At 40.3% G+C, this 12256-nt stretch overlaps 1 protein-coding gene across 1 annotated transcript; it reads right to left on the minus strand.

Moving 5' to 3' along the window:
* Nucleotides 1-1233: 1233 nt before the first annotated feature.
* TOP3B (DNA topoisomerase III beta) lies at nt 1234-11633 on the minus strand. Its single transcript, XM_005421464.2, has 16 exons — nt 11490-11633; nt 11164-11270; nt 10683-10757; nt 9573-9769; nt 8783-8939; nt 7586-7699; nt 6591-6681; nt 6168-6322; nt 5887-5992; nt 5407-5553; nt 4851-5024; nt 3902-4030; nt 3564-3713; nt 3043-3143; nt 2601-2802; nt 1234-1755 (listed from the first exon to the last, which is right to left on the minus strand). Exons 1-16 carry the CDS (start codon nt 11614-11616, stop codon nt 1274-1276), a joined length of 2514 nt encoding a protein of 837 aa, XP_005421521.1. The 5' UTR covers nt 11617-11633; the 3' UTR covers nt 1234-1273.
* Nucleotides 11634-12256: the final 623 nt, after the last annotated feature.

Here is a 12256-nt window from a genome sequence, read left to right on the forward strand (position 1 = left end):
AAAAGAAAATTCTGCCTATGGCTGGATCTTCTAAGCAGTACTGTAAAACACAGGTCATGTTTGACCTGTAAGTATATAAACAAACATTTGATCAGAGGAACAGGCTCAGTGCTGTGGTATTTGGGCTGTGTTCTCTGGTTCAGTAAATGCACAGACTTTGCCAACTACAATAGCAGAGCTGTAAATTACCTTTGTAGGGACTTATTTTTCCTCTCTGTTGCCAGCGCATCCCATGTCAAGTCACTCTCTGCACATTCTGTGTTGAAATGCAGCAGCCTTTGCTCCTCCCATCTGACCACAACTAGTGCTGGAACTGATGACACAAACTGTACTTGACCTGATGACCAGACATGCTCAGCCATGAGCCCATGGAAGGAAAGGAGAGAGTATTATATATTTGTACAATGAGATTTTGCAATGTTGGCACCCAGTGCTGCAGTGGTTAGATACAGCTCCACATGAAAGCACAAGGACACCCTCCTTTTGACACCAAAACTAACCCACACTGAAATGACAATTCTAGGAACAGACAGGACAAACTGTGCTTTGTCAGACATGAGCTGCTGTGTGACCACAGAGGAATAAACCAGCATGGATACTCAATCTGTCTTCCAGCAGTAGGAGGTCTCATTTAACTGGGCCCCATCAACGGTGAGCTACTAACTTGTCTACGCAGGCCATAATTTGGGAATCACTGCTCAAGGCAGATATTCCCCTTCACATTTATAATTTCCATTTTGTATGTCTGTTGGCATTATTCACTTATGCAGCAGAGTGACAGACTTAAAGCAGTGCTCTTGCTATTGCAGATGTAATTTAAAAATCTGACAGCTACTAATCATTTATTATTTTTGAAGATTCGAAGTCAGATGAAGCAAGTCTTATGCCACACTTAAAGACTACGCCAGCATAACACTGATCTTAATCAGTTGTTATATTCCTGGCACTTGCATTGCTGACAAAGGCCCCAGAAATGTCAGAAGAGACAAATTCCATTTCCTTTCTACTAGCCACAGTTAACAGTCCAAGCAAACTTCTTGAGTCTCCCTATTGTTTGTGAGCTCTAATTGTATCAATGAATCCCAATTAAAAGCTTAAAGGCTTACTCAGTTACTGACAGATCATCCAGAATAGTTTGTTTTGGGAGAAACCTAAGGTGTTTAACTGTTCTAAGAACAGGAAAGGAGTGAAACATCAACATCAAAGATCCTTAAAAATGAACTCAAAGAGAAGCACATTTTTATAAGAAGTTTATTTTCCTGTTGTGTAGCCACTATACAAAGTAAGCAGCCAGAGCTGCCATTTTGTCCTTGGGTTTCTTTGGGTTGAGCCTTCCTCCAGGTCTCCGGCCTTTGCCCCTTCCCCGCCCTTGCCTCTTCCCCTGTCCCCCACGGTGCATGGGGTGCCTCATGGCTGCGTGTTTCAGCTCCACGAGATCCTGAAACACGGGGTCACAGAACACACAGCCTGAGTGCTGGGTCTCATCTCCAGGTAGGGGAGATTTGGCTTTGTTAAAATCCACGTCCACGAGCGCCGCCTCGCACAAGTCGCACGTCTCGGGCGACACCCGCACCTTGTGGGCGTTCTCGAAGAAGTGCACGACCACGTTGCATTTGTTGCAGGCCATCTTCCACTTGGGGCCCGAGGTCGAGTCCAGCACCAGAACTCCGTTCTCACACTCCACGCACTGCCCAATTCCAAGCATGCTAAGGGAATGCTGGCACGTGGGGTGGGTGCACTCATTACAGCCCATTCCTGGGGAAGAAGAGCGAAACCACACCACCCTTTATCTCACACTACCCAGTTTGAAGGAAGTGAGACACAGAAGCCAGAGACACTTGAGTATACTGTAGATTTTCTAAATCACTGAAGAATGGAACTGCTCCCAAAATGGCAACTTGCCTCTTCACGGTTTCAGAATAATCCCCTCCTGAAAAATTTTCCTATAATGGTTTCCAGAATTACCATATACTGCCACTGTACAGTACAGGCAGTTTAGACAGATTAGTGATGAAAATTCATTACATTTTCAATTAAACGTATGGCTCCTGCCTAACTGTTATTTTATACTTGAACTACTCACGCTGGTCCAAGATATTTTTAATTAAAAGATGGTAATAAAAAGATGCTGAAAAGCTTCAGTGCACTACTTTAAGTTTCAGTCCCACAGTTACTAAACTAACTGCAAAGTCTACCTCTTCTTATATCCTTCAACAGCTTTTAACACATCATTTAGCTCTATCAGAACATTCCCAAGATCTGGTCTTTGTTTATACTCCTATCCAAGACTAACCGAATTTGCAAGGCATCAGCATCTTGGTGTCTTTCACTGCATGCTGAGTGCTGTGAAGGTCACCTACAGTGCATGCAGGTAAATTATTTTCTTACTTCTTCTATGAAAAAAAAAACCTTCAAAAATTTGTTAACTAATAAATTTTGGTCAGTAAGTTTAAGGTGAATTTTAAGTATCTAGAGCCTAATTTGAACAGCACTTTATACTAAGCAACACTTATTTTAAAACTCCTAAAAAGCTCATTGTATAGACTGTACCTAATTTATTTCAAGTGAGGATGATACCTGCATGTTTGCACAACTCCTACCTTTTTTCATGTCCCTGAAGGGAGGATGATTGTAACAGTATGGACAGAGTGGATAGCTCTTTCCTCTGGATCCAGATGACCACAGCACCAGCTCAAAGTCATCCAGGGGACAACGCAACTCCTTGTAGAGTTTAATGGTACCATTCTGGGGGAGGCTGTAGGTGTCATCACAGTGAGAGCAGTGCAGGCGACTCGGCTTGGCCTGGAAACAGAACACAAATCTCCTGAGCAACTGCAGGGTCAACAGAGTTTAAAACCTGTGGTAAACCCAGCTAGAGCTGCTCTCTGCTTTGTTCCCCAAGGCAAACCCTATTAGCCTTTTTGTTTTAGAAAGGAACTTGTGATGACCACATTTGAACTGAAGTTAAATAATAGAAAAGAAGTTTATACTCAATGCCCCCCAGCAAGTGAAATTCCAATTCCAAGGATGAGGTAAACTGACCTGAATGTACTTCATGAAACGATGGCATTTTCCACAGCGGGAAAGGGGTTTGCCTGTGGCAGCCAAGGGTGAAAAAGACACTTCCATCAGTTCATCCATACCTGCAAAAGGAATAATCACACTTAGATTAGAATTCTAGTTCTCAAGAGGAAACTTTGCACAAAATCATCTCTAGACCTGTGAAGAAGTGAGAACGAAAATATTTTACTCACAATACTCTTCCTTGTCTACAAAGACAACTACAAAGCATTTTGCACTGAGCATGCACAAACATACTGGTTCAGCTAACCTCAAGTTCTCAAAAATTCGCCACTGTACAGGCACAAAATAAACTTGAAGTAGAGTTCTGGTGACATGATTCAGTCTATCCCCCTTTGGAGAGAAAATTAATTTGACTGGAAACTTCCAGTCCTGGCACAACTTTTCAGAAAGCTCAAACCTCTGAAAGGAGCCTAATATATAAGTATTTTCTATGCAACAACTAAGTAATTGTAGGGAACTTCACATCTAGAAAGTTTTACCTGCAATAGAATCCACAAAATAGTGAAATTTCCTTTTGAAAATGTCAAGGGTGTGCTCCAAGACCTGATGATAATTTGCTTTACCCAGAGCTATTAAGTTGAGCTGCTTCTCTACAGCACTGCGGATTGTAGGAAGAACCAGTTCTGCATCTAACAGGAAACCAGAGACAGCAGCAATGAAAGGTCAAAAATGCAGGTAGGAAACCATTCATACATAAACTGACATCAAAATAAGCATTATTTGAGACAGAAATGTTACTTAGACATTGATATCAGCCTTTCATATAGTAAAGGGAAAGGAAGGGAAGAGGATGGAAAGGGAAGAGCATTTAACTGACCTATTTTGTAATAACCATGAACCAGAACAATGCCAAGGTTTGTAGGCTTTAGTCTCCGACCACTCTCCACTGTGACATAGTTTCGCTGGCAAATGTTGTTAATGTGGACTGGAATACTGGCATCAGTTCCTGCCACACAAAAGAAAACAACATATCCACCCTGAACAAAAAAGTTTTCAACAAATGACTTGTTTCTGGCTTCTCTGGTTTAATGTCAAATTACAGAGCTCCTAAGACTGCTTAAATTCAGATACCTTTATACTGTTACCCAATTTCCAGTGCATAACTTCTCTCTCTCTAGTAACTCTGATATTCCTTTGCAATTCTGGTAAGTCTGAAATATATGGTTTAACCTTAATCCTTTCATCTCTTCCAAGGAATTATTACTGGGAAGACATCTATTCTCACAGTTATTTACTCTGGAAAAACACAGTAGAGTAAGAGACTGTGTTTGTTCTGATGGGGCAAATTCATTAAAATACATTAAAAGGAACAAGTCAGACTGATAAAGGAAAGTAGAATTGTGGTAAATTGTATAATAAGATACAGAAGGATTACTGAAGAGACCAAAGCTAAAGCAAGTGTGAAGACAAGAAATCATTCCTAAGAATGAGGAGGTGCTTCCTTCCACACATCAGCTCTTTCTGACAGAGAAGTGACAGGGATGTGTTATGAAAGGATACTGCTTTGGCCAGAAATGTTTGGCCAGAAACCAGAAACTGCTCAAAGCAAGGACAAGAAAGGGAAAGGAATGTGGGGGAAGAAACAATCTACCATCTGCTGAGGGGAGCTATGGGCATGATGGCTTAAAGGGAAAGAGATGATCACTGTACATATCCAAATGAACACTGAGAGCTCATCACTGACACAGACAGTGCAGAGGAGTGACTCAGACTCTGCACTCTTGGTGGATGTACTGCAGAACAATAGAAGTTATGCAAGTTCCTACCAATGCCATGCTTTTCCATCAGAGTGATCAGTTCTGCTTCTGTCAAGTAATCAGGAGGGTTGGTTTGCTTTTCCAGCAACTTTATTTCACCAATTGGAAAAAGATCTCCTTTCTCACAGTGGGGAAGGCTCTCTTCTAATGGGATGCTGTGCCATGGCATAATTTCTGTGAACCCTGTAAGTAAAGAAACAAACAACTTGCCAGTTCACCATAAAAGTCTCAGTAATGCTGCTGCATTGTTTTTACAGAGGCCCAAGAAAAAACTTCTGTCTTTGTGTAATTTATCCCCCAAAAGGCATTTACTGTTTGTAAAAAGACTGGTCTTCACAGTGGCAAATGTGGCATAAAACCTTTGAGACTACTACATGAAAAATAACACTTTTTCTATCATAACTGAAGTATGAAAATTAGGACAAGATTTGGTGTCTGGTTTTGAGAGCTCAAAAATGTCTTCACAATTGCAACTGTCCCCAGAGCTTCACTTTTATATCCATTCAGTATATTAAAGAGGAAAAAAATTAATCTGCACCTAATACTTTCTTCTGATTTGTCTTACCTGGTGAAGTTACCACCTTTCCAACACAGGTAAATCTTTCAGGGCCAATACTGAAGGAAATGGTGGTTTGCAGGTACTTGCAGTCAGCACTGACAGTGGCAATGAAGTGCCGAGTGATGTACTCGTACAGTCGCCACCCGTCTCCACCTGGGGAGAAACAACACCTCAGCCACCAAATATAACCAAACTTCAGTACTTGGGAGCTGCTATTCTGGGACAAATTTCTCCTAGAAACGTAGGTATTAAGTTGTTTTCTTTTTCTTGGCAGTACTATAGTCCCAAGGATCAATGGCTGAAGGAGCTCTGAACTTCACTGTCACCAGAAGTTTCAGTGAGTATCAAGTTTGCTCTCTCTTCACTTCTTGCCATTCAAATAATTTTACTTTTTGTTGCAACTCAGTGATTTTGAAACTGGCACCTTATACCTCAAGGGACTGATTTCCTCACACAGTGTCCCAATACTGCTGAATTTGCCTGTACCTAATTCTGCTTCTGTTGCAGCTCTCATTGGGGTGATGGGAGGATGGTCTCCTGCATCATGGCCTTTCCTTGGACGATTGATGCCTTCTGATAGCAATACTTTTACCTGGGTGAAGGAAGAAATAGCTTACTCACAACAAATCCATAACAATACAACATAAATAAAAGAAACTTAGAGATATTTAAAGTTTCTGAAGGCCTACAGGTCATAATACACCAAACAAGATCTAGCCTGAAACAGACAAGAGAATGATAGCACAGCTTTTGCTTCATGTACTCACAGTTTCTGCCCAGTAAGGGTTATTGGCTTGTTGTCTCAAACATCCTTTCAGGTCAAAGTTTTCTGGATAATGGGTAGTTTCTGTTCGAGGGTAGCTGATATAGCCCTGAGTGTACAGACGTTCTGCTATTTGCATGGCATGTTGGGGACCCATTCCTGAGAGGGGACAGGAGAAAACAAAAATTATATACACATCCCTGTTATTATGGTTTGCTGCATCTGGATGTACACCTTACCCAAGTATTTAAATAAACTATGATTTGTCCTTTCCATATGATTGATCTTGATCTTGTCAAACATTTCACTTTTGATAAGCAGCTTTCTAAACTTGATTCTTTGCCCAAAATTATGTATTATTTGTTTTGTTTGAGAAGCCAAAATACTTGCTTTAAAACAGTGTGAAAATCTGAACTTTTGTACCTACCTAAAGCAGCACTGGCCACTCGGAGCATTTCTACTGTATTCAGAGCCAGTGGCCTCTGCTTCACCTTCTCTTTTTTACTCACAGATTCTACCTAGAAAAGAGAATTTTCACAGTAAAACTTCTGACATTTGGTAAATGCATAATTTTAATCATGTCTATAAATATGTATCATAACCTACCATTGTCTATTCCTATAATATCTGCTTTGTTCTCTTAAAACAGTAACCAGCAGTATATTTTTACTTCAGAAAATCTGACTGGAGATAATTTTATCAAGTTCTAAAATTAATGTCTGAAAGTCCCTCTGTGCCAGGACTAGATCAGGTCTATAACTAACTGAGAACACAGCAAGGCAGCTTACTGCTGTCCTTACTTCCCACTTACCTCAGCAGCTCCTACTTTCAGTGCTACAAGGATTTAGTGCTCATTCCAAGCAACAGTCCTAACTATAAGAATGCAGGATTTTTAAAAGCTTCAAGCAGTCTTTGAACCTTGATGTCTATAAGCACTTAAATCCAAACACAGTGTCAAACAAGTATTGAACAGAGCAGAGTGTAAGTTAATTGGCTATAAAGACTGTACCATACCATGATTAAATATTTAACTACAGGAATATTGCCCTACACATAATTAAATTCCAATTTATTCAATGTCTCATGGGAAATAAGAGGTCTGCTTGGAGACATCTGAACACTATTTCCTAGCAGGTTTAGTAATGAAGAGTTCCTATCATGAGTGATGAGCATTTCCAAAAGTCAATACTAAGAAAAGGCTTCTGGTGAGATGACCACACCAGCACAGTACAATCTACAATAAAAAAATCTCTTGCCTTTTACTCTCATTTACATAAAACTGTACAAAATAAAAACCAAAATACAGATATTCTACACTCTTTAAAAAACAACCAAAAGCCTCAACACACAGCAAATGAAATATTAAATTCTATTTCCTTTAAATGAAATATGGATCTACTGGTACTTGGTAAATATTCTTACCTTTGCTTCTTTCGCCATCTTTGTTATGTTCAGGAACATTTGAGCAACCTCACGATCAAACACCCTCACTCTATCCCAATCCAAAGTGAGAGAACTTTCTTTTTCAGGGTTCACCTATTGGACAAAAAAAAAAATTCTCATCAACTTTACTCCAGTAAGTGTGAGAATGCATATTCCCAACAAGAGTTCAGCAAGCAAATCCTAGGACATATAGGATTTGTTAGGACAAATGTGAGGACAAACCCACCCCAGGACACCAGTGCTCAAATATGCAGTTTTACTCTTTTTTGGGGGGGGCTTTTGTGAATGGTGGAGCACTTGGAGTTCTGGGGTTTGGAGAATGACCAGAACTATTCCTGACTGAACTGAAATACTGTTCTTGTTTAGCGCTGGGAACAGTAAAGACTGAAATAGGCAGAAATTCAAAGTTTACAATTTTCATTTAGCAGAATCAATCTTTAGTATGAAACTGTAACTAGGTCACATTTTCAGCCCCATGTACAAAAATTAGCAGGAAGTGACCAACATTAGAGAGCACAAACCCCTCTGTAAACAGCACCAAGTGTTTCCCAGCGTGACACACAAGACACATCACAACAGATGACAGCAGATGCTAGATTTCACCTTTTTGTTACTTTTAAAATACAAAAATGGCAACTTTTTACCATGAATCCTTCGTTTGCTTAAAAAATCCTTGTGATCACAAGCCATAAAACCCTGCTGGTTTGCTCCCAGAGCTTGGACAGCAGCGAGGCTGTAAAACCATTCTAAGCTGCCAAAGTACTCTGAGGACTCAATTGCCAATTAACACAATGAGCATTTTATTTGCTTTAAAATTCCAATACTCAGCAATGCCAATGTTTGTTGGCAGGCTAATTAATTCCTGGATTCAAATTAACAACAGTCAGTCCAAGGACCCCAGGGAACAAAAGAGCACCGTTTTAAGCAGTTTTTTTGGCAGAATCTAAGCTTAGATGATTAGCACTGAAGAATTCTTATAAGCAGCAGACAATAAGCACTCTAATGCAAAACTGACATCCTGGAATCTGTTCTTGAGAGTGGTGACACACATGTGAACAGAATGAGAACACATGAGTAAACTATAGGCATTGTGAATTCTCGTCAGCAGCTACGAAATTATGAATGAACAAAGTACAAACGCATTTCTTTTGTAAAATCAAGTACTGTAAAACTTACTTTAGCTTGCAACACCCAGTAAGTCTCAGGCTTAAATGACTGGATTTTGTCATGCCTCTCAACACAGAATCCAAGTGTTGGGGTCTGACATGGCCCAAAGGAGATGAGGGAGCTGTCTAAATTCCCATATTTCCCCTGAAAATATTTAGTCTGGAACCTAAGAGAAGGGCAGGGGGGGGAAACAAATGAGAAATGTACACATTAATATCCTCATTACCATGAAAAGCAGAAGTTTTTGTCATCATACATGCACAAAATATAAGTAATATATGAAATCATTCAGGCATTAGGAAAAGAGCTTTCTGAGAAATTACAGCTAATTAAGACATAATTATTTTGCCTCACAAGGAGCTGGGAGGGGACACAGCCAGGACAGCTGATCCCAGCTGAATAACCAAAGGAATATTCCAGATCATGTGACATCATGGTCAGCATATAAAGCTGGGGGAATAAGGAGGAAGCGGGGGAACACTTGAGGTGATGGTATTTGTTTTCCCAAGTAAACATAATGGGTGATGGAGCTTTCCTGGGGATGGCTGAACAACTGCCTGCCCCTGAGAAGTGGTGAATTCATTCCTCATTTTGCTTTGCTTGTGCATGCAGCTTTTGTTTACCTATTAAACTGTCTTTATCTCAAGCCATGATTTTTCCTACTTCTATCCATCCAGAACTCTCCCCCACCCCAGTGAGTGGCTGGGTGAGGCTGGGCTGGGGTTAAACCACGAGGGCACAGAGCCACTCCTGAACCTTTCCAAAACCTGCAGGCTTTGTCTGCAGGCTGTGCTGTCACCTTGTGAAGGCACAGCCAATCCTCAGATCCAGCTCCTGGCGGGCATCCACGGACAGAGCCTCGTTGCGGTTGGGCTCTCCCAGGTGATTCATGGCATTGCAGATGTCGGTGTCGGTGATGGAACTGAACTTAGCTCTGTAAATTGTCCTCTCCGTGCCACGAGGCTTGTTCATGACAGGAAGAACAGCATCAAGAACCTAAGGAAAATCAGAAGCATAGTTAAAGAGGATTTGAAAGATAAAGGCTTTCTCTCTAAAGATAAAACAAACACTCTCCACAAAATATTTGTTTCTGTGTCACTGCTTTCTTAATTCAGCAAGATGTCATGCCAGTACATTAACTGATATGCTAGAGCAGTATTTGTCCATCCACTCAAAAGCATATGAAGAATTAACAAAACTGAAGGGTTTATTTACTATACAGAAACTGCTGGGAGCAAATCAGTATTTCTGCTAAGGGCAAAGACATTCACCAGTGCAGCTGCAGCACCTTTTGGTGAACACGTGCCAGTGTCCATCTGGGTTAATTCTACCCATTGCTAAGGCACAAGTAATGATACAGGGGTTGTAAAGACCTTACAACAATCACTTCATAAAACGTGTTTCTTTAATCTAAAGAAAATCTCCAAATACTCTTCATGTAGACTTTTGGGAATGGGATGTTAAAAAAAAATTAGCAAATTTTGTTCTATGCTTTATGTGCAGAGGCCAAATTTCTGCAGTATGCCGACACTTGCAAGCAGCTTCTGTGCTCTAAGGCATCTACTTGCTTAATAAACAAAAGATAACAGAGATGAAATTTTATAAGGACATAAAAATAACTACTCCAGCTGTGGAATAAGACCAGTTCTTGAAGCACTGGAATGTTCTAACATTTAAGAAGCCTGATTGTTCTTCTGAGATGAGCAACACCTCTGGAATTTATTTATACTCTTTAACTGACATCTTACATAGTTCAAAGCATGTGAGTTTTTCCACCAAGGCCCTCTATTGCCTTTAAAACTTTATTCAACTTTACTTTGAATTTTACTGTATACTCATAAAATAATGCATTAATAGTCTTGTCAGACATATATTATGGTATTGTGAGTCTTAAAAATGGAAACCTTACTTCAAAACAGATGTTTTCTCCTTCCTTATCACAATCCAACCACAAGACAATACAATCACAGCCTCTTCCCTCCACCTGTGAGAAAAATTAGCACAGTTCTTCAGGAACTCAAAAAAACACCTCCCCCCCCACCTATATATTTGTTTTTCTGGTTTCAGCAGGTGTGTGAAGTGTGAGCAGTAACCAACACAGACTTATTTTAAAGAAGGCATTTATAAGCTGTGCCTTGCACTTGCTGTTAAAGCTAAACTTGCATCCAATGCTCCAATTCTGAGAAGCAGGATATCAACTGTCAAAAAACTCAGAGGGCAATGGGAAAAGTGAATTCAACAAAGATTTCAGACAGTGTAAGAACAAGCAAAAAATAAATTATTTCTACTATGTTAATAAAATATATCTGTGACAAAGAGCTACTCCCTGGAGGAATTCTTATTTAGGAACACAGAAAATGAAAACTCTAAATACCACTCAGAAAGAATACCTGTAAAAACTTCACCATGGTCAGTTTGGGATTAGCTTCTTTCTTTTCTGTGGGAGCTTTGCTAAAAAGTTCTGCTGGATCCACTTTGTCCCAGCTGTTATATTTTCCTGAAAAGCAAACATATATTAAGTGGAGCTCTGAAGAAATATTTATAAAACAAACAGCTTTACCTTGCAAAACACTTGGCTTTCAAAATTTGTGTGGAAAATTTTCTGCACTAACACATCTTGCTTTACTGTATACCAAGGAACCTCTTAGCTTTTTCTGAAGGACCTGGCAGCTCCATGAGCCATATTAGTTAAAACATCTGATGAGCAGGCAAATACCTATGAAATCCAAAGTCATGACGTGACCACACACCGATGTCATCTTGAAGTGGGCACTCTGTCCTATGAAGGACCCGGTGTACTCATGCACAGAGCAGGCACCGTTGAGTCCCTTGCGAGAGGACATGTTCCCTGTGAAAACAGCATCATAAATATTAATGAGGTAAAAAAACCCAGCTAGTGAAACAAATTGTTTTGTGTGAAATTACATCCCCCTTCCCTTAGATCTTACAGCTAGGGTCTTCCTGATCACAAAACTCTACTCATTGAACAAGCTTTTATTTCATTAAGTATCAATTCAGGGCTTTATTAAAGTATATTTCATCTTCAAATTAAACTATCCATTATCTCCACCAGCCTTTCCCTCCCACCATGACACCTTACGAAAATACAGCTAGTTTTCTAGATCACACACTTATAATCAATTTATTTTCCAGATTTATGAAGCTTTTACTTCAAAAATCTCAGAACAGCCACTTGCTACTTGATTGGTACTTTCTCGACACCGTATGCTCTAAGGCACTCTAGAGCTACACAAAATATTGAAACTAGATTCCTTTATTCGTGGATTAAACAGGGATCCATAAAAACAATCTGAACGTCATGGGACATCCCGGTGTTTTATGAACCTGTACGAAGCCACCGTTCCCAGGAGGCTCCGGCTCCAAGACAACCAAACTGCTGCCCAGGGCGTTTCTCCCCCTCACAGCACTGACAGCAACGCCAGCAGCTCGCACACATCCCCGAGCTCCGGCATTGCCGGGAGA

This window comes from Geospiza fortis, unplaced genomic scaffold (assembly GCF_000277835.1).
Source record: "Geospiza fortis unplaced genomic scaffold, GeoFor_1.0 scaffold408, whole genome shotgun sequence".
Taxonomy (NCBI): domain Eukaryota; kingdom Metazoa; phylum Chordata; class Aves; order Passeriformes; family Thraupidae; genus Geospiza; species Geospiza fortis.

What these genes read in the sequence shown, in the direction of transcription:
- TOP3B (XM_005421464.2), bottom strand. Translation starts at nt 11,616, where the DNA reads ATGTCCTCTCGCAAGGGACTCAACGGTGCCTGCTCTGTGCATGAGTAC. An exon ending in ATTGGCTGTGCCTTCACAAG is followed by an intron (nt 8,940 to 9,572) that starts GTGACAGCACAG and finishes CCCTTCTCTTAG; the next exon opens with GTTCCAGACTAAATATTTTC. An exon ending in ACCCTTACTGGGCAGAAACT is followed by an intron (nt 5,993 to 6,167) that starts GTGAGTACATGA and finishes TCCTTCACCCAG; the next exon opens with GTAAAAGTATTGCTATCAGA.